This window comes from Cinclus cinclus, chromosome 17 (genome assembly GCF_963662255.1).
Source record: "Cinclus cinclus chromosome 17, bCinCin1.1, whole genome shotgun sequence".
NCBI classification, from domain to species: domain Eukaryota; kingdom Metazoa; phylum Chordata; class Aves; order Passeriformes; family Cinclidae; genus Cinclus; species Cinclus cinclus.
In genome coordinates, this window is record NC_085062.1 from 12,732,438 (window position 1) to 12,757,689 (window position 25,252).

The window sequence follows — 25,252 nt, forward strand, 5'->3', positions numbered from 1 at the left end:
ATGCTGCTAATAAACCCAGTATTTTACTATAAAGTGATTTTAAACAGGTATGATTACACTACTGCCCCTGCCACGGCCGTGCTTTTGCAGGACCTTGTCCTTCCCGAATTCCTGGGACAGGGCAGCAGGGACAGGAGCAGATACAGAAGCGAGGACAGAAACAGGGATGGGCACAGGGACAGAAAGAGGGGCAGAGCAAGGGCACGGATAGCCGTGGGAACAGGGAAAGATGACAAGCCACGAACAGGGTCAGGCGCAGGGCAGGGTCACGTCTCCGCCTCAAGGGTGGGGCCGCCCCCGCCCGCCCTCAGCACCGCCCAGGCCCGGGGGTCGGGCGGCAACGCGGCCGAAGGAGCGCAGCCGGGGGTGACGGTGCAGGTACGGGAAGTGTCTGGCAGGCCTGGGGCAGGCCGAGGCTGCGCCTCAGGGGAGCCCTCTGTGCCCTAGAGGATCCCTCAGCTCACTAGAGGGGCCCTTAGCGCCCTAAAGGACCCTTCAGTACCTCAAGGGAGCCCTCAGTGCCCTAGAAGAGCCTTCAGCGCCTCAAGGGAGCCCTGAGCGCCCTAGAGGAGCCCTCAGCACCTCAAGGGAGCCTTCAGTGCCCTAGGGGAGCCCTCAGCGCCTCAAGGGAGCCCTCAGCACCCTAGAGGATCCCTCAGCACACTAGAGGGGCCCTCAGCACCTCAAGGGAGCCCTCAGTGCCCTAGGGTCTCCCGTGCCTCAGGACTCCCGCACTGTCCTCCAGGGGCTCCTCAGGGAGCTCCTTACGGGCCTCTCGGTGCCTCAGGGGGCCCTGGAGTGCCTGAGGGACCCCTCAGTGTCTCAGGAGCACCTCCCGTACCTCACAGCACTTCCCAGCATCTCAGGGGACCCCAAGTATGTCAGGAAGTCCCTCCCGTTCCCCACAGGACCCCCACTCTGCCTCTGTGGCTTCCTCCCGGCCTCAGCCCCACCGACCCCTCTGGGTCTCAAGGGTTCCTCCTGGTGCTTCCCAGTGCTGCTGTGCGAGGGGCAGGACCCGCCTGGGCCTGTGCTTCTACTCATGAAACCCCCAGAAACCTCCCCCAACAAAGAGGAGCCACGGCTGTTTTTTTAAGGGCTGTGGTGCCTCACCTTTCCAACATCAGGCACAAAGGGTAGAGTCAGGGGCGCAGGGCTGTGGGTGTCAAGGGAACAGTGGGTTCCTGAGGATGGCATCTGTTTTTTTCCCTTTTAATACTAATTTTCTGATATTTTTTGATAATGTGTCTGCAGAGTGGGGGAGCATTGGAGTTCCAGGGCGATTTCTGTCCTTCCAGCCCTGATGAGACACTGATGCCAGTCTTATACCTTGTACCTGAATAGCTGGGCCATAATGGGTCAGCTTGGTCTCAGTGGTGCTTCCTCCTCCGTAAATTAATATAGATGTGGTATGGTTTATAAAACATGTTTTCTTATATCTTTGTCTCACCTAAATCAGCTTTATGTAGTTAATAACCTCATGTTGTAATTACAGCACCTTTGTCTGCTTTGATTGCATTTCAGTCCTGTTCACAGTGCCTGGGTAAAAAAAAAAAAGCTACTTTGCTAAAGTATTTAACACGTTAAAAATTTTGCAGGTGTGTATTTGTTTAAATATACTTTTATAGCTGTAATCTGTCCTCATTACTAAATGAAGTGCTAAATTTAGCATAAAAAGCTGTCACCGTGTTCCAATCAACATGTCTTAATGACTGCCAACAAATGGAAATGAGGCTTCCACAGGAAAAAAAAAAACGGCACAAAAGGTGCAAATGCAGAACAAGGTTGGATCAGCTGAGTTGATAAAAGGCTGCATTAGGTCAGAAGTTTAATCACTCTGCCGTGTTTCTGCTATTACTTTAATTGTTACTGGGGAAGTCAACTGGCTGTGGACACTCTGGCAGTGTCCCTCTGGGACCCGTTGGTGGTGCTTCCTTTCATTAACATCCCTGTTTACAATGAGATGTGAAGATCTCCCAGCAAGTCATTTTTCAAACCAGTTAACACAGGCCTTGTTAATTCCAGCTAATGGAAGTTTTTAATCAGTATTGTCAGCTGGTGCTAAATCAAGCACCTCACTCAAGTGAGAAACATGGAATATCCAACATTATTGCCTGTATCAATCAGTTCTCCATTCTGGTAAAAGTAGTATTTTCCTCCTCAATCCAGGCTTGTCTAACTGAAACAATTTGGATTCTCCCTTTTTTTTTTTTTTTTTTTTTTTTTTAACCTTTCAAGGTGTCCCAGAAGAATCATTCCCTTATTCCGGCCAAGACCGATGTTAATGTGTTTCCTGCTTACCCTTGCTAAAATATTAACTGCTATTGGCAGACCTCCAGTTCTTTCACATTCCCCCTTCACTTTTTCTAATGGTTGTAGGAATTAACGTTTGTGGTTTGGAATATGAGAAATGCATTTTGAAGTGGCACCAACTGACACCAGGTGCAGTTGTGGCCCTGAATTTCAAACATTATTGATCGTTTACCAGTGAGTATGAGTTTTCATGCTCTGCAGGCTCAGTGCCATGGAGTAACCTTGATTTGCTTTGCTTTACCTGTCCTGCCTGGCAGTTGGCTTTCAAACTCTGAAGAATCTCATTCTTACTTTAATATTGAAGAGAAATAGCAGTAACTGTGTTTTCTATGTGTTTCATACTTTCTTTATTTTCCAGGGCTTAGTTACAAGTGGAGGGCAGGTCTTTGAAACACAGAATGGCTGCTCAGCAGCTACTCAAGCAAAAGAAAAAGCCCTCTAAGGTAAAAAATTTAAGACATGGTGGTGCAGACAATCTTAGCTCTTAGGTTTGGGACCTGGCATGCCTGTCGCTGTGGAGGTAGGAACATTTTCTGTGGTCTGCACTGTTCTTAGCTGGATTAATTCCAATTCAGTGAGAGGCAGTGTGGGACTCTGACATGATTTGACTGAATAAATGTAGGCTCATTAGGTGTGCACAGAGGTTTATTAGCAGGAATAGCAGCAATAAAGTACTAGAGGAACTAATTTTAGTTCAGTGTCCACTGCATTGTTCGTGTTGGCATCACACAGTGTGTATTTACTGTAGCTCCAGGTGCTGTTTTACATCTTGGAGTCAAAATCACTCTGTTGGCGACTCAGGCTGCTGTCAGAGCTCAAAACAGCAGCCTCTGGTACAGCAGTGGTTGCCACACCAGCCCTGGCATTTGTGTGACTCCACAATTAAAACTGCACACTTTTTTTTTGAGGGTTGGCTGTCTGTTAAGTGGCAGCATTGGTGCAGTGGAGGGGGTGGGAATGTGATGAAGGGGAGGGCACATCCAACCAGTGCACTCTGCGTCTGAGTAATGATGTCAGATCTATTGATCTCTACCCTTAAATCATTTAATCCGCCCACCTCTGACACGAGTCTTCCCTGCCTAGCTTAAACACCCGAAAAGCCTTAAAATTGCCTTTCTGAGTTCCCCCTCTTCCCACCTGCTGAGACTTGTTTCTAAATATAATCTGTGTTACCCTTAAGAAGGTGCTATTTGTGGTTGTCGCCATGCTTTTCCAGGAAGCAGTGCTGTTCCCTGAGAGCATCACCACAGAGCAGCAGTCCCTGGTGCTGGTGAAAAGGCTCCTGGCCATCTCTGTGTCCTGCATAACCTACATGAGGGGGCTGTTCCCAGAGAGCTCCTACGGCACTCGCTATCTGGATGGTAACACCTGCAGTCTGTGCTCTTCCTACTCACTATATTTTACCTATAATCTGCCTAAATCATACACATGGCTGTATGTGTGTGTGAGTTCACTTTGGGTGGGAGTTGGCTACAAATTCTCAAATCTTCTCAAGTCTGGGTGCAGACAGAATTTCTGATAAAGAGCATGGAAGGCAGCCTTGAGCTCCTGGCTTCTCTGTTGGTGTTCCTCTTGGTTTAGTCATTCCTTGCCCTCGCCAGCCCCATGAATTAGGTCTCAGAGCCAGGAGAGTGATTTAAAACTCAGAAAGTTTTAAAAATTTACTCTTACTGAAATGTTTTGGGGTTGTTCTGTTGTTTTTTTTTTTTTGGATCGTTGAACCCTTGAGGTTCACATATTTAGTTTTTATTCGGAGAATGAAATTAAAGTTGTCAGTTTTCATAGAATTGTCGAGTGGTTTGGGTTGGATGGAACATTTTAAAGACCATCAAGTCCAACCCCCTGCCATGGGCAGGGACACCTTCCAGTAGACCAGGTTGCTCTAAGTCCCATCCAACCTGCCCTTGAATATTTCCAGGAATGGAGCATCCACCTTTTCTTTGGGCAACCTGTGCCCTTGTTTTACCACTCTCATTGTAAAAACCATACTTATGTCTAATCTAAATCATCCCTCCTTCAGTTTAAAACAGTTTCATTGTTGGGATTTGGGGTTTTTTCCATGGGAACTATCTCATGTGCTTTGGAAATCGGAACTTTTTAAGGGAAAAATCTTTCAGAACCAAACATGCCACACCTTGTCACATGATCCCAAGAATTAGTGGTGCTTTGATTCATTAATGTCTTTCTGATCATTTGAAGTGTGAAATGTCTCCATGCATTCCAGTCTATTTCTGTGTTGCCCCTTATGGCAGTAGTTGCCCTGAAACACATCCAAATGTACTTTGTATATTTGCTTGAGGTCACAGAAATCCCAAATTGGTTCTATGATCCCCTAATCCCAAAAAGCCACTGGTCAAATGTCTGTCTAGTCCTTTTTGATGAGGGGCATTAACATCTGGCCTGCTCATGACTTCAAGAGCCCCTTGGTTGAATCCTAAGGCATTATTAATCCTCCTTTTCACCTGTAGGACAGGTGTGCCTTTTGCTATTTGAATGCCTGGAAGCACAGGTAGAAGGAGTTGTGTGGAGAAGCTTCACAGAAAGTTTATTGTGAGCACAGTCATTGGGTCATCACTTCACATGGATGTTGGTGAAGTCTGAGTGCAGAAGGGAAGGTGTTGGGGATGGTTGAGGATGGAGTGGAGGAGGGAGGAAAGGATGAAGCTGCTGGTGTTTTGTGATAAAGCTGTAACTCCATCCCTTCTGGGAAAGCCCAGGGCTTCTAAGGAAAGCTCTGACATTTGCAAATCCAACAATAAGCTTGTGTCAGCCCACCTGAGACTCGGTGGAAACCCAACATTTCTGCACAGGAAGGACCTTCAGATAAAGCTTTTTTCCAAAAAAGGGAGGATGGTCTGGCTTAGTTTCAGTGTTTGCCCAAGAGCTGTGATAAGGGTTGTAACTATGTGCTAAATCTGGTTTTGCAGACCTCTGTCTAAAAATTCTCAGAGAAGATAAAAGCTGTCTGGGATCATTGCAGATAGTCAAGTGGTAAGTGAGTAACAGCGAAACCAAGACAAGATTGTGCTGAGTAGCAGACATCTGCCCCTGCATTCTTCTTCTTCCTGAACTGGAAAACATTGTGCCCTGGTGCCAGGGGAGTTCCCACTGCAGCTGGAGCTGCTTGGCCCCCTTGTAAGCAGGACAGAATTAGTGCCTGAGACCATGTGGGTTCAAGGTCTATGGAAGTGTGGGCTGCAGTGAGGTCATAGTCAGGCCCCAAACCACACGTGGCAGCAGAAGTGCAGAGAGAGTGTAAAGACTATCATGAGAGCCTCTCTGTTGTGTTTAGTGTTTTCTAGTTTCACTTTGATAGGGATTCTTGTGCTTGTTTTTCAGTATGTACAATGTTTTATCTCCCTCTCTTAGAGCCCCACCATTTTCTTCAGGGTGTATTTCACAGTTGGCATGTTCCCAACAAGCAGAAAAACTGTCCCTGATGTGCTAAGGAGATACCTTGCTGCGCATCCTTTGACTCCAGGAGTAAATATCTGGCCATTGCTGCTTCAAATAATATTTACTACTTAGAGAAAATCCATTGCTGTAAACTCTGCATCAGATAACAAAGATTTACAAGACCAGACATGTTCAGATGGAGCCGAGCTCTGTACAAGGCTGATGGGAAAAGAGCCATCAGAGCTCTGGCTGGGGAACTGGAGCAGAGCACTGAGCAGGGACACACTCAGAGCCAGCCTTTTTTTCTCCAATCTTTGTCTATGTCAGGATTCAAGCAGGCTCTGGGCTGACAGGATAATGTCCCAGAAGTATAAACAATGCACAGATGCGGAAAGAACGATGCTGCCTTCAGGACTGACCTGAAAAGGACTTCACAAGCCCCAAATTGTTTTTGGTTGTGATGACCCAGTTCCAGAAAAAAAATGCCCTTTAACCCACATCTAATGAGTGTGTTTACAGATCAGGAGATAAATACTGCTGGTTAGTATTAACATGTTTTTTTTTTTTTTTTCCCCTGGCAGGATTCAAGGTTGTTTTGATGCTTTGGAGAAGCAGTATGTAAGTGGGTTTTTTTCACTTTTTAATGGTATGTCCTATTTCTTCATAAAGTAAGGACAAAACTACCCTTCCATTCCTGTTGTATTTCTCTTGTGATCTTTGATGCACACAACAACCTTTACAGCTGTGAGACAGGGGGGAAGACCCTGCCTTGAGTATGAGATTTGGGATTTTATGCCTTGAGCTCAAATCCTGTCCACTGTCTCTAGGCTCTCCTGTCCATGGTGTGGGAACCAATTTGCAGCCTGCAGTGGATTTCCCTTAATTCTGTGCTCTACATTTGTGTTCTCTGATAGAGACCCTGCCAGGCATAGCTGAGATCTGGATCTCCTGCCTGTTTCTGTTTTCTTGAGAGAGATTCTGTACTTCTGCTGTCTTTCATGTCCTTTTCCCTGGTCTTTCCCCTTCATCTCATGTTCTTTAAACCTCCTGGCTTTTCTCTCAGGCTCAGAGTTCATCCCTTTTTTTTTTTCCCTTAATTCACCCAATAAGGTATGTAACTACTTCCAGGGGAAAAAAAAAAAAAAAAACAGCTAGCAAATGCTCATATTCCTTGCTGATTCTCACCTGAAAATTGCCCTGCACAGGGAAAAGCACCAGTTACTGTCCTCTGTGTCAGCACAGTTCACCATCCCAGCTCCTCCAAACCAGGTGGACCACTGGTCGTTCTGACACTGATGACCTGAGTGTTTCTCAGACATTAGTACAACTGTCAGTGTGCTCAAAATAATTAACAGTGGTGTGAACACAGTTTAGTGCTCGCTGACAGCCCTAGGAGGTATTTTAGCCTTTGTTATTTATGAGAGACATAAATTAATTGTCTGACAAGGATTAAGGAAAAACTGAGGGATTTAATGCATGTTTTAAGATTGTTTTTAAGGGCAGTCCCATGTGCAATTCCATGGCAGAGCATACCCTGAATACCTTTGGGGAATTTCCTAGCAGAAAGCAAATATTAACCTTCAGTAGGGATGGGTGCTCTTGTAAAGAGTTTTAAATCAGTATTTGGGGTTTTGTTTGAAAGGAGTCCCAAGGAAGATTACTGATTATAGTGTTGTTTATTGGGAAACTGTGAGTGAAGCCAGGCGAACTGGCCACTAGGTGTTGCTGATGCTGTGCTGGGAAGAATCTGCAAGAAGTGTTTTAACTCCTGGTTTGTTAAGTGTATCTATTCCTTCTCCTTGTGTAGGCAGTGGGGGGTTGATAGGACTTGCTTTTCCTTGCTCACTAAGGTATTGATTTTGTGTTCTGTTTTGATTTTCCCTCCTTAGCTACACGTGGCTGTCCTTGCAGTAAGTAAATGAATACAAAGTGGTTTTCTCTCCCCTCCCCTGCTTGAAAGAGATACAGAGTCAACCCATTTGTGTCTTTAAGGAGAAGCCAAAATGTGTATGATTTTTAATAGAGCTGTGACCTTTCTTAGATACAGTAAATGTGGAGTTCCAGGCTGCATGGGAATGTTTTTGTCATCATGTCGGACTTCTGACTGAGGCCTTATTTGTGTCCTTAAACTCTGAGAGGTCCTTGCATGTGATTCCTGTCATGGAAGCTGCCATGTCATCTCCTTTTCCCCCTGCAGAAGAGTCCTCCTTATTAATCTGATGCTGGAGAAACCACACACTGGTGGTTCCATAGGCAGCTATTGGCCCCAGCCCCCTGCAAAGCATCAGGAGCTTTGCTCACCATCTACTCCGTGCATCATCTGAGCAGTTAAATCCCAGGCATCAATAGCTGCCTGTGAGGGTTGGGATGGGAATTAACCTCATTCCCCCAGTACCGAACTCATGAATGTCTTCTACCTGTCTTTGAAGTGGTAAGTATTGACTGCTGATAGAGGAAGGCTCTTTCCCAGTCATTCCTTTCTCTGATCCCACATTGAAGATAGCAGTCTCTGCTGTAAACTGAAAATATCCTTGTTAGTCACTGGTTCCAGTTGTCCCAGTGAGAATGCCCTCACTGTGCTTTCTTGTAACAGATTTACACCAATCCCGAGGTAAGAAAGAGTCTTAATTAATCTTTGAGGCAGCTGAAGGCATGGGTGAGTACATTTGTATTCAGAGTGGAGGCTTAAGTCCTATCCTGACATAGCTCCTTGGTGACCCCATTTCTGTTCCTGTGCCTTCGCTCCAGAGTGCCAGCTCAGTGAGCTGCATTGTGATCAAACACCCAGCGAGGGCCCACCAGGGCCTCAGGCAGGGCTGTTAGCAGACAACTAATGGGCACGTTCACAGTTTTGTTTTAGTTTCCCAAAGAGAAAAAATGGGAAGTTCAACATTACTCATTTGCAAACCACCTTTTTAACAGCCCTGATGAAAAGAGCTGGTTTGTCATGCAGAGACATGTAGAAGACAGGAATCCCTTCAGACCTGGATGTGTTGTGTAGTGCCTGTCCTTGTCCTCTCTGTGTTCCCTGTTGTGTTCCTGTTTGGTTTTATCTGGAGGGTGTGATCCAGGAGTGAGGGTCTGCATCCATGCTGGAGATCTGAGAACAGCTTCAGACCCTCTGCATCTGAACCTGGTTCCAGTTCTGCTGCATGGCCCCTCAGAGTCTGGGGACAGAGCAAGAGCTGAGCCATGCCAAGGCTAGGATTTGCAAGGAAGGCTCAGAGTTAAGAGCTCAGCCCAGCTTCTACTAATCTACCTCATTGTCTCTGGAAAAAGTGCATTATAGGCATGGAATTGGTGTACAATAGACCTTTTCTCTTGGGGGGAAGCTGTCTGTTCTTCCTAATTGTTTTATTCTCTAATTCTTTTAAATGGCAAATCATCCACTATTTTTGTCTGCCTCAAAAAGACTCCAAGACCAGTGAAATCCAGCAACTTTTTCCCATGCAAAATTGTTTGTACTTCCCTGTGGGAAGAGTCCTCCAGGCCTTTGTCTCCATATAGAGCACAGGGCCAGGTTTCCTTGTGACACTGATCACCTGTGCAGCTTCCCAGTTTTCCTTTAGCAAGGGACACTGGGAGGATTGGCCAGCTCTGGAGCCTTGCTAGAGACTGAAGCTGGAGAGCCAGGCCCACGAAGGAAGTGGAAGGAAGAGGCAGGAAGTTTGTAATTTTGTTGTGATTCTTTCAGTGCCAGGTAAGATGTAGCTGCTAAGAGAATTTGCCAAAGCCTGTGCAAGCAAAAATAGAGTTAAAATTGTCAGCATGTCACTAAATTAATGCTGTGCTCTGGCAGAGAGTGTGAAAGGACTCTCCAAGCTCAGGACACATCTTATTTCTCAAAGTGATCAATTTCTGCTTCTCCTCTCTCTTGTTACATCTCTAGACAGTCACTGAAATGTATCAATTCAAATTCAAGTACAAAAAGAAGGTGCCACAGATGGACATCAGCAGGTAAGGATTTGGGTTGATTTCTCAGTGTTACACTAAAACTGTGCTCCTGAAGCATTAAGACGCTGCACTTTATGATTGCCCAGAGAGATTGTGGACTCCCCATCCCTGGAAGTGTCCAAAGCCATGTGGAGGAACCTGATTTGGTGGAAGGTGTCTGTGCTTATGGCAGTGGGTGGAGCAAGATGAATTTAAGGTCATGCCAGCCCAAACCATCCTGTGATTCAGTGATTTGAGCAGGACCAAGTCATTAAGCAGCTGTAAATACCATCAGAGTTGAGTATATTCACCTTACAGGGTATGAACTGCTGGGAGGATGAGCTGAAATGCTCTTATATAGTACCAGGAGGGCCTCAAAGTATACCTGAGTCAAGGACAGTTAACAGAAATGGTGCCTCATTAGGGAAGTGATGCAGAAACCAGCCCAGTTTTCCAGCTTGCTGCTGTCTCAGCTGACAACAAATGTTCTTGCTCTTCCACCAGCCAGCCTCGTGCTTTCCCATGAAGCTTGCTCAGGTCTGAGCCTTTTCAGCATGATCCTGTGCCCAGGATTTTTTTTCCCCTTGAGTATTTGCATACATGTGTTCTGCTTGAGCAGCCCTGTGTGGGTGACCTGAGAGAACTTTCACTCAGCCCGAGCTGATGGTGCAAAACATGTGGCAGGAAGTAGCAGCTTTGTGCCTCTTTTTGGCACTCTCAGTTAGATATTTAAAGCTGTGTTTAGTAGGCCATAGTCCTATGGAGTTTCAAATAGATGCTATCAAAGACATTGGCTATAAGCAAAGCAAAGAAAAATAATTAACCTGTTTTCACTTTGTTCTGCAGTTGCCACTGGTGAAAGATGGATCTTGGAACCTGCCTGGACAGCAAGAGAGCTCTGCTGTCTTGTGTTCTCCTCAGGAAGCTCCTCCCCAGCACTCCTGGAGTGTGCCCTTAGCTGCTCTTTCTCTAAGCACATCCAAATAATTTTTACCATAAGGCAAAATTATTTTCTTTTGGGCAAATCTGAATTATTTCTGGAATGACCTTTTGGGTGTGCCCTCCATTTCTGCTTCAAAGCTGCTGTTCATTGTCCTCACACTGAGGGGTAGAGGAGACCTGGGATTTGAAAGATGACAGATACTCCTTGAGTACTTCGGGGTTTTAATCAGCCTTACTCATTAATTCCTAGAAATAAGGACAGTCCCCACATGGAGCTTAAGTGTCCATTGTGTCATCCAGGGAGAGGCCAAGCCATCTTCACATCTTGGATGTGCTCTGAAGCTTTCCTCGGAGATTGGCAATGCTGTGACTGGCACATGCACGTCCTGGCAGTCTTTAATAATCCAGAGTTCTAGCCCAGATCAGGGAATTGTGTCATCTTTGCTATCAGCTCCTTCAGCTGATAATGCTGCTTTTTACACCTGCAGCGGTTGTCCTGTGCAAACTTGGAGTTTGCTCTGGGAGCAAACTCCATCACTCTGGGACAGATGTTTTGTGGGGCTGCAGCATCACTTCCATAGACTAAGGGGAAACTTTCTCCTAAATGGTCCTTGCCTTATTTTAGGTGGATTTTGGGGAGATTCCTTGCCCCTGATCCTACTCCTTCCAAGATTCAGTTCCTCATCTTCTGCTTTTTGACTCCTTCCTGCATCAAATTCTCAGTGTTATTCCCATATTGAAGCAGCGCTTGACCTGTTAATTCCTATGGACATCTAATTTCTTTTTTTCTTATGAGCTTTACTTTTGCTATTTCTGTACTGCTAATCCCACAGTTTGTAAAGGTGATGGATATTGCACCTCTGGTGCTGCCAGCATTTCCCTCTCACTCTACATTTCTGAACATGCAGGATTTAATCAAGGACCACAGTGCACATCTAATACCACAGAGTTTGGACTTATGATCTTAGAAGTCCTTTCCAGCCTAAATGATGCTGTGATTTCATACCTTAGGAAGTCAGGCTGTTCCACAGTCACCCCATTTTAATGACCCAAAAAAGGAGTCAACTGAAAGGGAGAAATGGTCCTAATTTGTTCCTTTTTGAGGTTCAGTCATTCAGGTTTACTCTAGGATATTTTTTACTACCTTTGATGCAATTTGGGGTGATTTTGTTGGCCACTCTCCAGCCTGTGTAGTGTCAGGGGTCTTCCAGAGACGTAATGAAGGAGCTACACATCCTATGACCCCTTCTCATTGAAAGTTAGGGAAGTTCAGGTCCCTTAGTCACACAGTGATTCATCTGCTCTGTCTGATGTTAGCTGCCTGCTCTGAGTTGCTCATCTCATCTACCTCACTTTTAATCAAAGAGGAACAAACTCCTCTGGAGTGCTATTCATCCCACTCATGTCACCATGGGTCTCTGTCTGGACTGCTGGCTTGGAGCAGCCATCTGACATTTGGATGGGTGAAAGAGGTGAGAGGAATGCCCCTTCGTCACTGCTGAAAAATGTGCTTCTGAGCTGCTTTTTCTTACATAGAATTGAGTGAGAACATGCAATTCACATCTCTTCAAAAACTGCAGAATGGACTTGAAAATAGCCCCTGTGATGAATCAGCTTTAGAAGAGATCCTCAACTCATTCCTCTCGTTCCTGAAATTGCTTAGGTGAAAGGCACTTGTTTTATGGTCCTTTGATCCAGTTTAATCATGCTCAAACAAGTGAGTCATGACATTTGTATAATGGTTGCCCCAGCTCCTAAGTCTGTTCAAATGTAAATGCCAGGCCTCTGAGTTCGGAGCAGGTGTTCTGCGGATGCCATCCCATCGCTGGAGCCTGTTTCACTTCCCTGTTTATCTGGAGATTACATAAAGACATTGTAGCTTTGTCACTGGTGGTTTCAGACAAGTCAGTGGGTGCTCTGTGTGTGTAATTGGATCGTGAATATTCATGACTGAGGATAACAAATCCATTATTCTTCTGGTTGTAGCAACCACAGGGAGTTTGTGGCTGGGCTGTGCAGCAAGGATGTTAAACAGACCAGCAGGCTCCTGCTCAGGACCCTGTACCTGCTCATGCAGGACCTTGGGCCACTGCCCAATGACATCACCCTGAGCATGAAACTCCTCTACTACAATGATGGTAGGTGGGGAGCAGCGTGTGCCTTGAGGAAGAATTCCATTGCTCTGTAATAAGCGTGAGCCCTGTGAATAAAATAAAGCATAGAAAAGGTGAAATTGGAGAAGCTGTTGGCTGACAGCACTGAGAAATGGTGTAAAAAAGTAAGCCTTTCTGATGCACAGGGTTGGCAGATGTTTTTAGGAGAGGTTTGAAATCCATATAAGAAATACAGCTATGAGGTGTGAGAGGGAGATATCCTTCCCTGTTTTTTTGGGGGCGGGGGGGGCGGATTTTTGAGTTTGTTTCCTTGAGGAACAAGCAATGTCAGGTTTTGCACCAGCACTTTAATAATATCTCAGCATCCTAAAGTAATTTTTTCTTTGAGTTCCCTGATAACGTTCACTCAGCTTATTTTACCCTTTGCATTCTGTCCCTTCCTCTTAAAAAAAGAACAAAAAAACCCCTCAGCCTGGAATATTTTTAGTAGTCGATGTTACTCGAAGCTGGTTCATAATTTTCTTTCTAAATCAGACTAAGGAGAGCTGGACCTCTGTTTCCCTGTCCTCATGGTGTTCCCTCTCCCTGTGCAGTCACTCCCAAGGATTACCAGCCCCCTGGCTTCAAGGAAGATGGCAGCCCTGGTGACCTGTTGTTTGCTGGAGATCCCATCAGCCTGAAAGTGGGCTCAGTCTCCACTGACTTCCACTTCATAAAAGTCAGAGTGACAACTGAGAAGAAGAGGGTGAGGAAGTATGACAGCAACCTGATCCAGAAGAATGGCCCTACTGAGATCTCCCACCAAGGGCTGGACTGTGAGGAAGAGGATGAGGAGACCACAAAGGTATAGAAATAGCTCTATTTGATTCTCACTGGAAGAATAGAATTTATCTAAGAAAAACCTGCTTAAGAGAAGCATTTTCTTCATGGACTTACCACCTGGCTGTATTTTTAGGTTATATTAAAACAAAGCATAATTTGCTTTACAGAATCACCCTTGCCTTGTCAGAGCAGATTCAAATGAGCATGAAGGGGACAAAAATTACACCCATCCAGGCAGGAAAACAGAAGCATCTTCTTTTTGCCTTGAAGATACAGGTAAATGCCCAGTTTCCAAACTGAAGGAGCTTTTCCTTCTGATAGTATTCCAGAATAATGTATTCCACACAATGTCCTGGGTAAGGTCTCTAAGTGCTGTTAATAACAGTAGGTTATTTGAAATATTAATGGAAAAAATTGTTCCCTGTGAGGGTGGGGAGGCACAGGGTGCCCAGAGAAGCTGTGGCAGCTGTGGCTGCCCCTGGATCCCTGGAAGTGTCCAAGGCCAGGCTGGACACTGGGACTTGGAGCATCCTGGACTAGTGGAAGGTGTCCTGCCCATGGCAAGGGGTGGGACTGGATTAGTTTTAAGGTCCTTTCCCATCCAACTCATTCCACGATTCTGCGATTCTCTAATATTTAGGTTTTGGATGAGCAGAGTTTGTCAGGCTGTTTCAATTTTGTGTCAGATCAGACTGAACTGTAACAAAAAGGGGTGGTTGATTGTGCTTGGTTTGTTAACAGAAGCGTTTAATTTTATATCAGCATCATTGCACCTCTTTATCTCAGCAGTTTTTTTGAGATATGGAAGAAATGCCCAGATCATCAAAACGGGGTTACATTATCTCCATGTAACTCCATGTTACATTATCTCCCTGTTCAACAGAGCTCTTTTCCTTCAGCTGTTACAATTTGACTCTTGCTAATAACTTCCATGTGGGAAAATATACATGAAAATACATGAGAGAAAAAAAACCTTTTCTGTGCCTTTAATCAACTCAGCCTCTGCTATACCATGCTGTGTTTGACCTTCGAGGCTCTGGGATATTGCCTGTGGAACAATACCATCTAGTGACAAAATGGTAAATAGCATTGCTGGGATTGCTATTTATCCTACTGCGGTAGGATAAAGCAGCTTCCCTGCCTGTGAAATCACCTTTGCAGGTCTTTCTCCTGCAGATTCCCTGATGACTAATAAGGAATTAACTCATCCTGCCACTTTTGTTGCTCTGGGGATTTTAACAGGATCCTCCTGCTCTAGACAGTCACCTGATCTCATGAAACTGGGGCACTTTGGACACCCCCTCAAATTTCATTGACACTGTCTGAAAGGTTAATAAATATTAACCAGGGGAGATCTCCCCTCCTTTCCCCCACCTCTCACACTTAGGGCATGTCTAGACATAAACTTTGTTTTCTTAGATCCAGGTTAAAAGGGAGATTGTAATTGATAGAGCTGCTGCAAGCTGATGTTGAGATGACACTTCATGCTGAAATATCTCTTTCTAGGAATAAACTGCCACTGCTGGCAGTGTTTGAGAGCAAAGCTTTCACAATTGCATGGGATTTTTGCCTCAGTGGTTTAGTCAGGCTTCCAGATTTATTTTTTTTAATTAAGCACTTTGAAGCTCATTTTTCTTTGCTGTTTGGGTTGCAGGTAGCAAGAAGAAGAGGGGAGTAAAGGAGACAGATGGGATGCCTTACTCAAGGGCGTGTCAGGAGGTGAGGAAGCTTTAGTGGTTCTGAGATACTCCAGGCATGGAGGAATTCACTGCCATGGATCATTGCATCATCAAAGATGACACAAAATTCACTAATATTAGTGGGTTTATTGTGCAGGGTCACAATACATAGGGGCTACAGAATGGCAGAAGGATGTAAACATAAACTGGAGCCATTTAGGAAGAAGCTTTCCATGATGTTTATTCCCTCCACCCAGTACCAGAGCTTGATTCTGTTCTCTGGAGTTGATATCTGTGAGTAACACACACAAACTAAGCCTCTCTCTGTCCCAGTCAAGTCCGTTTACCTGTGGGTGGTTTTGGATTAAGGGTCTGAAATCACCACCCTATTTTAGGTTTGAAGGGTGTATTTTTTGCCTAATACGGTCTTCACCTCTCCCCTTTTGTTTCCAGACTTTCTTTACATGTGAGTCATAGGTACCTAATGAATCCTATCCCTTTTTAGTTACCCCTCTGAGGTAGGAAGAATTATCCCCTGGAGGTACTGATCTCTTTTTTTGATGGTTGTTGGGGCAACCCAAAGAATTAGGATAGACCAGGTCGGTTGTTTTAGATAAGTAAAAAATTAATCCCACCCTGAAGGCTGCGCAGCCAAACCCTGAGTCACCATCAGAGCCCAAACTCATGGGCATGTGCAGAAGTTTGTTCAGTGACATGGCAAATCTCTGAATACCACCAGACTTGCCACTTGATCGTCCTCCCATTCAAATTAGCTGAGAATCATGTGAGCTTGAATGGTCAGAAACTGCATCTTTACAGGATAAGTTAACGAGAGTAGGAAATTGCTACTAAAATTTTCCCCGCCTCTGTTGAAAAGAATCCCGGGGTGTCTAACCCAGACAGCAACTGCAGACTGCAACTCACCCTGTCATTCTAAAGGCATCTTCGAGGTATTTGCCTTGACTCTGGATCTTAGAAGTGAACTTCTGTGCCTAGGCTGGTATTTTTCAAACTTTAACCACATTTTTTTTTCCGTGTCACATCCTCCGCTTTCCCTCTGATCATTGTTTATTCTGTCGTCTGTGAAAACAGGAGCCTTTTTTGTTTGCGACTCATGGTCGCCCCACTGATTCATGCTCTGACCTTCTTTTGGGGCTGTCATGATGGCCAATAGAACACCAGACACCTCTCTCAGCATGTGCATTTTGTTAGAATTCAGTAGCAGGAGTGAGAGTGTCTGAAGGTGGTGGAAACAGCATTAGTTGCTGAAAAATGGAAGAATCACTTTATCCATCATGTGCTTCCAAAGACTTTAAAAAAATCCTAAGCCCTGGGAGATTCTTTTCTTAATGTATTCTTTGATGCTATTTTTAAAATCTCATAGCTTAGAGGCTGGCTAATATTTCACCCAGTTTAGGGAAAAACAAAGTCAAGCCAGTAGTTAGAATCATCACTGCAAAGCCTGCACTAATAAAAATTTGACACTCTTTTCCGTATGAGATGGACTTTCCCTTCTTTTCAGAAGGAAGTGGTTAAAACAAATGACCACTGTGTATTCCATGTGAATCAGGAAGCCAAGCTTGTGGGTGAAGTTTGTCCTGAAAAATGAGGAGAAGCTGGGGTGGATGGTAAGTCTGGGTTAGGTGTTGTCTGACAGGGTCAGGTGTAGGTGAGATGGGGAGGAGCAGACCTGGTGGGGTGTGAATGTGAGCACCTTGTTGCCATCCAGACACTATTAATAGTGTTTTCCAGCTCTTGGGTTGGAATGCCAAAATTTTCTGAGCTAACTGGAACAATTTGGAGTGTCACAGAAAATTGCTGTCTGCACAAGGATTTGATATTCAAGAAGTTCTGAGTTCGAAACCTTTACCCACAGTCACAAGCTGCTTTTGGAAATGTGGGTGAGCACATTTCTGCTCTTCAGCTGAAGTGGATCCTTCTGATTTCTTGGTTACCAAAAATAAAAACTGGAATTGAGTTTATTGGTCATTATCTTGCTGACCTGGAGCTCTTTAGGAAAACCAGGAATGAAAGTATTAAAGGCTTATTTTTGTCTAATCAACATGGGAGAGGCAAAGGATGTGGATCTGCCAAAAGAGAAGCAGGTCCTCCTGCCCAGTGAGACCTGGAACTGGCCTTTAGGAGTGGTCACAGAGAGTCTCTGACGGAGGGCTTTGCAGGTTGGGGAAAAATTTCCATGTACTCCACTGGCATCTTATCTGCTATCTCATGATTGATGATTCTCAGGATCAAATGAGAGCTTGCCCTTTCCCAGCAGAGCATCTCTGTACTTAATCATCCAGAGTAAGGCACCAGCATGTAAAGTAGCTCACCTCTCCTGGCTTCAGGAGTCTTCTGATTGCATCAGCCAAGGGTTTGTCCTGTGCTATCTTTGTGCATCTTCCTTCTTTCCACTGGCATTTTAGGACCTGTGAAGAGTTGGGGGAAACAGAGAATTTCTGCCTATTAGTTTAACTTGTAGAAATCTGCTGAAGAGAATGACATCCTGCACTGAACTTGGGATAACTTCTGAGTTCCTCAGCAAACTCTTCTGTCCTCTTGTAAAGAACATCCTTTAATGTCCTTGTCCTGAAGACTGATTTTGGTCAGCTTTGTCTTCGTGTAAGCAAACATGTTGCAGTGGAATGAGTTTGGAATGAAACAGAACTAGAAGATGAGTAAAATCGGACCATGTGAACGCCTCTGCAGGCATTTATCTCCCATCAGGAAGCTGTGGGCTGAAGTTCTGGGGTGGTCCTTGGAGCACAGTCTCAGTGTGCAGTGAGGCAGCCGTGCAGGGAGCGCTGGTTCACCCTGAGCTGGGAATGGTGTGGCTGTATCAGCACAGCACCAGGCAGCTCTGCCTCCCAAGTTTCTGCCTTCATCAGCTGCTGCTAGACACTGCTCCTGCTGCTGGGCTGGCCATGCCTGTAGGCTGCTGTGGGACATGAGGGAGCGTGTTGACACTTGGCATTGTATGGGTATCCCAGTGGGATCAATGATGGCTCAGGGATTCTGCTCTGGGATTCAATGCCTGCTGTAGGCAGGCAGGCTCCTGCCATGTGGATCAGCTCTCCTGATGGGAGCTGTCTGCGAGTGAGATGTCTGGGAAGAGGTTCATACCTAAGTGTTGTGAATCAGGGCTGCTTCAGACCTCAGAGGACAGTCTGTCTGGCCTCCAGCTGCTGCTCCTTGTGCAGACGATTTGGCTACCTGGCCATGTGCTCTTTCTCCAAGGGACTCTGTGGACATGGACTTTCATGGATGATGTAGTAATGCTTGTCTGGTGTGCCAGGGATCAGTGTCAGTTACCCTGACAGAGACCTCAGAGCCCTTTCCAATGCCCAAAGGAACACCAAGAGAGCTGCAGAAGCTCTTGGAATAAGGGGCTTGAAGGGGCAGGACAAGGGGGAATGGCTTCCCACAGCCAGAGTGCTGGGTTAGATGGGATACTGGGGAGAAATTGTTCCCTCTGAGGCTGGAGAGGTCCACAGGGTGCCCAGAGAAGGTGTGGCTGCCCCTGGATCCCAGGAGGTGTCCAAGGCCAGGTTGGATGGGGCTTGGAGCACCCTGGGCTGGTGGAGCGTGAAGGGGCAGGGGGTGAAGTGAGATGAGCTTTAAGATCCCTTCCAGCCCAAACCATTCCACAACTTCTGTGCCCTGCTGAGCTGCAGTGTTGTACACAGCTTCTTTCTGGCAGTGAAGGTCAGCACAAGAGTGTTCAACTGCAGAACAACAGCTTGAAGATCAAGACCTTTGTTGTCTGATTTTTCCCAGGCAAACCACGTTCACAAGTGCCATGACAGAAGGCTGTTGAAGGATGAAACCTGCCATGTGCAGAGCAATAGGAAAGCATTTTTTTGTGGCAATGTCATTATCTTGAACTTTTGCAGAAGAGTAAAAAAGCAGCAAGGTTTATCTCTGTCTGTCTATCAAGAGAGCTGTATCTGATGAGAAGTTCCCAGAACATTTTCTCCTCCAAACCAGCTGAAGCTACACAGACCCAGAATGAAGAGAGAAAGAGTCAGAAATGAGCTTGCCTCTCCTTCCTTTGAGCTCAGGCCATGCTGGGAGGAGTGAGACAGGGAGGTCAGGAAATTCCTGGCTTCTCTCAGTTCACGTCAGATCCTTAGCTGTATCTTGGGGCCATTCATCCCTTCCATGAGTTATCCCTATCTAGCATGCAGGAAACAGTGATCTCTGCATGCAGAGGTGAGGCCTGTCACCCCACAGATCCAGGGAGACTTAACCCTTGCACCCTCAGATTCCCTGGAGCTCTCGCAGGGACATCTGTGGGAAGACGTGGCGCTTCCGTGCTGGCTGCCATCCCATGTGTTCGTGCCATGCATTCTAGCAGCCAGACCCTCTGGAGAAATCCACATAAATTAAGGTTGGACACATCTAATATCCCATGAGGGGCTGCTGGGTAGCAGCCTAGTAGGCAGAAGGAGTGTGCATTGTCTTTTTCTCCTTGGTTAGAGTTTGAATCAGGATTCTGGGAAGTGATTGTGATCCAGCAATGAGAATGTTCATCACAGAAGTGGACAGTGTGATTGAGAGCCCTAGAGGAGATTAGCAGGAAAGGTACTGATAATTTTGTCTTCTACCAGGAATTTTTGAAGCTTTTATCTATCTATCTATCTATATATCTATATCTATATATATATACATATATATAGATATATTCTGGAAAGATCTGTTCATTAATCCTTTAAAAGCTACAAGACACATAAGGTGCAGAACAGGACGTGAGACAAAAGAGTGGCACTGAATGACAAAGGTTTTATCAGGAGCTGAGGAGAAGGAAGAGGACTGGTGATAGTCAGTGATGTGGTGGCATGGTTTCCTGGGCACAAAAACGTGGCAGCTTTCCACAGCAGCACCACACTGAAGGTGTTCCATTGTTCCACCTGCGTCAGTTGGCTTTCACAGTAACCAGCATGATCCTCCTGCACAGGTGGAAATCAGGATGGATTCCACTGATGTCACTGTGACCATGGCACTGGAAACTGATGGGAGCCCAGTTCTGGGGTTTAACCACGAAGCCACCCCTGTGCAGCTGCCAGGGTCAGCAGGGCCAGCTGGGCAGCAGCAGAGCTAACCAAATTGCTCAGAGCACAGGGAAAAAGGGGGACTGTTCCTCAGGACCTTGTCCTCTCAGGTGATGAATATCTCTAAGGAAGGAAGCTCCCCAACCTCCCTGGGTGACTTTCACCACTACTAGGTTGCCCTCCCAGTAAAAAAATTAAAAGTTTGTCCTTATGTTTAAATGGAATTTCTTGTATTTCCCTGGAAGTGCTCAAAGCCAGGTTAGATGGGGTGTGGAGCAGCCTGGGCTGGTGAAAAGTGTCCCTGCTCATGACAGGGGAGTGGAATGAAATGAGCTTTAAGATCCTTTCCAGTGCAAACCATTCTGAGAATCTGTGATTCTGTCCTTTCAGTTTGTGTCCATCTCCTCTCATCCTTTCACTGACACCATGATGTGTCCTGTGACCCTGGGTTTTTGCTGTGCTTCAGAGCACGGAGCAGCCAGCTGTCAGTGAGCAGGCAGGAATTAGGTTTTAGGGGACCAATCCGAGGAGTCACCGGGTTGATGTTTGGAAGTGACAAGAGTTTGCTGTGCTGTTGAGTCAGTGGTAGCTGCAGCTGAAATCACAGGATACCTCAGGTCATTCTGAATAAGATCCCTGATGATGAGAGTCCCCTGCACAAACTGTGTTGTCCTGACACCTGAGGGTTGCTCTGCCTTATTTCAGCAGCTCAATCTTGTATCTCAGCCCTTATTCTTCCAGCTTGCTCGATGGAACCACACTTCTTTTGACATTCATGTGCTTGTGAATTTCTGGGGATAGTTACAAGATACCAAACAAAACCCTCCATGTCCTGGACAAAGGGAACTCTTCTGAGGGGATAAAATTTACCAAGTGCCAAACCCCAGCATGGGGCAGGCCAGGGACAAAAAGGGACACAGCCGAATGCTCTTGTGCAATTTTAGCTGTTCTGCATAGGATGCCTTGGGAGGCAAAGGACATGTCAGGAGAGCTGTAAATTTTCTTCAGTTTATGCTGGAAATTTTTGGCCGGAATATGTGGGGACACTGGGGATTGCAAATTGCAGAGAACAAAACTGGGTCCTGATTGTGTCTATCTAAGAATAGCTGCATGGCTGTGGTCTGCTCACTCTGTTTTGTCCACCAGTCTGCCTTGGGAAGGCTTTAATCTAAGTCTAATCTATTTTTAGCCTGATATCTTCTCCAGACAACATGCAGCTGTCCTGTGAGTTTTATGCCAGAAATTAGTAACATTTGTATGATTCACAAGTTAGCTGTAGTTCTACAGGAGAACTCCTGCAGCAAAATATTGCTTTTCTACACAAAGTAAAACAGGAGATTCAAACTCACTGTGTGTTCATGGTATGACCCAGACCCTGAACTCCGCCTTAGATTCAAAGTCAGGAGGTCATGGAGCTGCTGCTCCCTTTGCTACTTGCTCTGGGCTTGTCCCACCTGTCAGCATGGTCCCTTTTTAGTGTGAGGGTGCAAGGGGCTGCATCTTGTCCTACCTGCTTTTACAGCACCTGGCTCATCTATGGGGCTGAGGTTGTGTAAGAGGAAAAGCAACATTCTTACAGCCCAAGCTCTGACATCAGTTATTCAAGTGAAGCATCCCAGTACATGGGAAAAAATAGAATTAATTAACTTCGGGAGGCTTTGATTGTATGTTTAATCAGTGGGAGGGATTTCCTGCTTCTCACCACACCACTGAAGAGGTTTACTTTCTGCTTCAAGTCAAATAAGCACATGTTGGATCTGACTTAATCCCCTTTAGAGCAGTTTTTCTGGGGAAGAAGCTGGAGTGTTTGGTTAAGTATGGGAGCTGAAGTAGGACTTGGGGTCTGTTCCTGGCTCCGGGGTCCTACGTGAGCTTGGGCAGGGACAAGCCAGGACATGTTGGCTTCAGTGAAATACCTCTCACTGTTGACATCTGATTCATTGCATGGGTGAATAGTGCTTCTCTAGAGCCCTCCATGGCTTCCTTGGATGTTTTCATTCCTCATCTCAGGTTCCTGTGAGGTGCTCGTGCTGACTGTGGTAAAGGGCAGGAGAGCTGGGGGGAGCTGGAGTGCAAGCAGCTGCTCATCGTGGTTATTTCTCCACCTCGCAAGTATCCTATCCATGCAGGAAATTCTGGAGTAATAGCAACGGGATAAAACCTTCACTGAGTAGCTTTCTGGGCTGTGAAAGATCCATTCCTCAGTAGGGGAAATGAAAGCACAAGCTAGCTAGATTTGGGCTAGAACAGAAGGAGAGCTGCCTCATCCAGGTAATGGGGCTGGGAGACTGGGAATTGTACCCCTGATTTGTGGTGTGGCCAGCAGGACAGGGTACAAACCCTGCAGCTGTGTTAGCGCTGCAGAGGTTTCAGTTGCAGTGTTTCCTCCTCTGGGCCCTTCCCTTAACATAAACAAACAAGAAAAGTAATCAAATGGGTTTAAATTATGCCAGGGAAAGGAAGATAAATAGCTACCAGAAATTAGAGTTGGAGTAGCTGAGTGTCAGGTGAGGAGCTGTAACATAGAGCCGCTCATGGCTCTGTCCTCAAGCAAACACGTTGGGCAGCCTTGGAAAGCTCTGTCAGCCTGACTGTGCAGGATGAGGGAGAACCTGCCCAGCCCACTTTGGCACATTGTTGTTTTCTCTGATTTTAGGGAAAGGAAATTGTACTTTTGCATTAGGCAACATTGTATTGCTCATAATGAGGAGGAGGGAAGAAAAACAATTTGAAACATGATAGAGAGCTGAAGTGAGGCTGCTTCAAAGTATTTTGCTGTTAATCCCTAATCGGAGCTATTTCACACATTAGAAAGGCCATTGCTATGCAGAGATTGCAGAAGCTTCATTCCAAGGTCAGATGGGAAGCAAGCCTTGGTGACGTGAGCGGGGAATTCTATAATGACCACATCTTGTAATCTGGAGACCTTGTGCTCATCCCCGGGATGTGTTCTGGAACAGCTCTTTATTAACTCCTTGTGCTTCCCCTGCTGCAGTTCTGGGGTTCCTCGTGCCTTGCAATGACACTAGAGGGAGGTACTCCTGTTTGGGAGCAGGAATTATTTTAGTGCTCCTTTCCCTCTCCAGTCACCTCGCTGTCATCCAAGTGAACTTTGTTTTGGAGGGGAAGTTCTGTGCCGTGGTGTGTCCCCTCAGCCCAGCTCCAGTGAGAGGGACCACATTGCCAGATTGTGCTTTGTCCCTTCTGGGTGGGCGACAGCACACATTGCTCTCAGCAGCTCCGGATTATTATTGTAGAAATGCAAATATGTGACATGATAAGGAGGATAAGTGAATTTGTCCCCTGGCACAGCCAACACTTCAGCTGTTGTCCTGGCTGTCCATCTCCCTGTGGTCTGTCTGAAGTGTCTGTTCCATTGACTCACTTATATTCTCACATATATTTATCTGTGTTTTTTAACCTCTTGGTTTGCAGGCTCAGAGTATTTCTGGGAGAGGTTGGTGTCATTCTAGAGGGAAGTTAAGCCTTTTGGAAGAAAACTTGGCTTAATTATTTTTCACAGACTCACAGGTAGTTTTGAAGCCTGAGATTGACCAGCTCACACTGAATTCCCTGATGTACAAAAAGAGGGACTGTGTGTCTTCTCCTGAAAGGCTGTGACCACAAACTTGACCTAAGTACCCACTTCTTTTCCATACGTTACAATTATCTGAGGTTGGTGGAGAGACAAAATGGCATATGAGCTATTATATTTCTTAAAGATCTCCTTGCTCCTGCTATTTTCTGTCAGTGATGGGGAGATGGGTGCTGTCCCCTTGCCACCAAACCCAGTCCCTGTCCCCAAAGCTGAACCTGTTGCTTGCACAACTCTTACATTCCCAGCTCCATCCAGTACTCCAGTTTTGATTCCTTGCCTAATTGCTTTTCTGGAGAACAGGATCACACCGAGCAGAGCCAAGAGGATCCAGGCACACACATGACACTTTTGGAAGCTGTGCTTTTTAACTCATGTTGCAGGAGCATGCCCAGTGAGAATGATCCCTTTTTCTGATGGTTCTTACAGATAAACCTCCTGAACCTTGCCTTCAGCCAGGAAGAGGTAATAGGACCTGAGAAGAAAAGGAAGGTCAGTGAACCAGAGAAGTTGCCTCTGAACGGCAGGAAATTATGTTCATTCTGACACACAATACATCTGGAAGGTGTGAGTTTGCATTGTCTGACTGGTACAGACCAGTGTTTAACTGTTCCCCATCCCATGTGTATTTCTGCATGTTTATTTGTCTCATGAAAACTCTGGATTGCCAAGAGACAGCAATGCCAGAACTGTCACAGCATTGTCAACCAGCTGCACTTGTTTGATGTTCTTAAGTTGAGGATTTATCATTCCACATGAATGGTGTCTGTGTGCTTCTTTCTGCCTCTTTCCCTCACACGCCCTGCCCCTCACTGGATAAATCCCCTATTCTGGGGCTGCACTGTCCTGTGCCACTCTGTCACCCCTATTTAATGGCATTATTTGCAGATGAGCTTTGAGGTATCAATGCCAGCAGGCAGCATGTCTCATGATCCACAGCATTGTGCTTAACTTCATCCTTTTTGCTGTTTCCGGAACTTAGATTTTTTTCAAAGAAGGGGTCTTATCTCTGCTGAGTGCAGAGATAAACTAATCTGTACCCATTTTCTGCTGGTGCTGGATGTTTAGGTTTTTCTTCTGACTCTGCAAGTAGAAGTAGTGTTGCCATGACTGTATTGTCAGCTTGTTTTTAAATCAGCACCCCACCATGTGCAGAGGGGCTCAGCACTTGTGTGATATAACTTGTGTTGCAATGCACCCAGTTTAGAACTATCTGTAAGAAAGGTGCCTGGTGGCTGCAAATGCAGGTAAGAGGAACAGCACATGACAAGTATCTGATCTGTAGAGTCTGGAGCTGTCATCTGCTGTGGCAGTGTCCAAGGTTGGCTGCAGACATCAGCCCTTGCTGCTGGAGCAGTGATCTTTCCTTGCCTAAAGCTGCCAGAAGATGGGATTGATGTATCTCCT

General features: G+C 45.8%; 1 protein-coding gene across 1 annotated transcript; it reads left to right on the forward strand.

Annotated features, from left to right (window-relative positions):
* The first annotated feature begins 2,711 nt into the window (after positions 1-2,711).
* On the forward strand, positions 2,712-24,616 carry HORMAD2 (HORMA domain containing 2). Its single transcript, XM_062504495.1, has 12 exons — positions 2,712-2,756; positions 3,530-3,674; positions 5,241-5,304; positions 6,291-6,327; positions 7,599-7,619; positions 8,303-8,320; positions 9,599-9,666; positions 12,571-12,722; positions 13,292-13,542; positions 13,688-13,796; positions 15,175-15,239; positions 24,275-24,616. The coding sequence occupies exons 1-12, from the start codon at positions 2,712-2,714 to the stop codon at positions 24,389-24,391; spliced, it is 1,092 nt and encodes a 363-aa protein (XP_062360479.1). The 3' UTR covers positions 24,392-24,616.
* Positions 24,617-25,252: the final 636 nt, after the last annotated feature.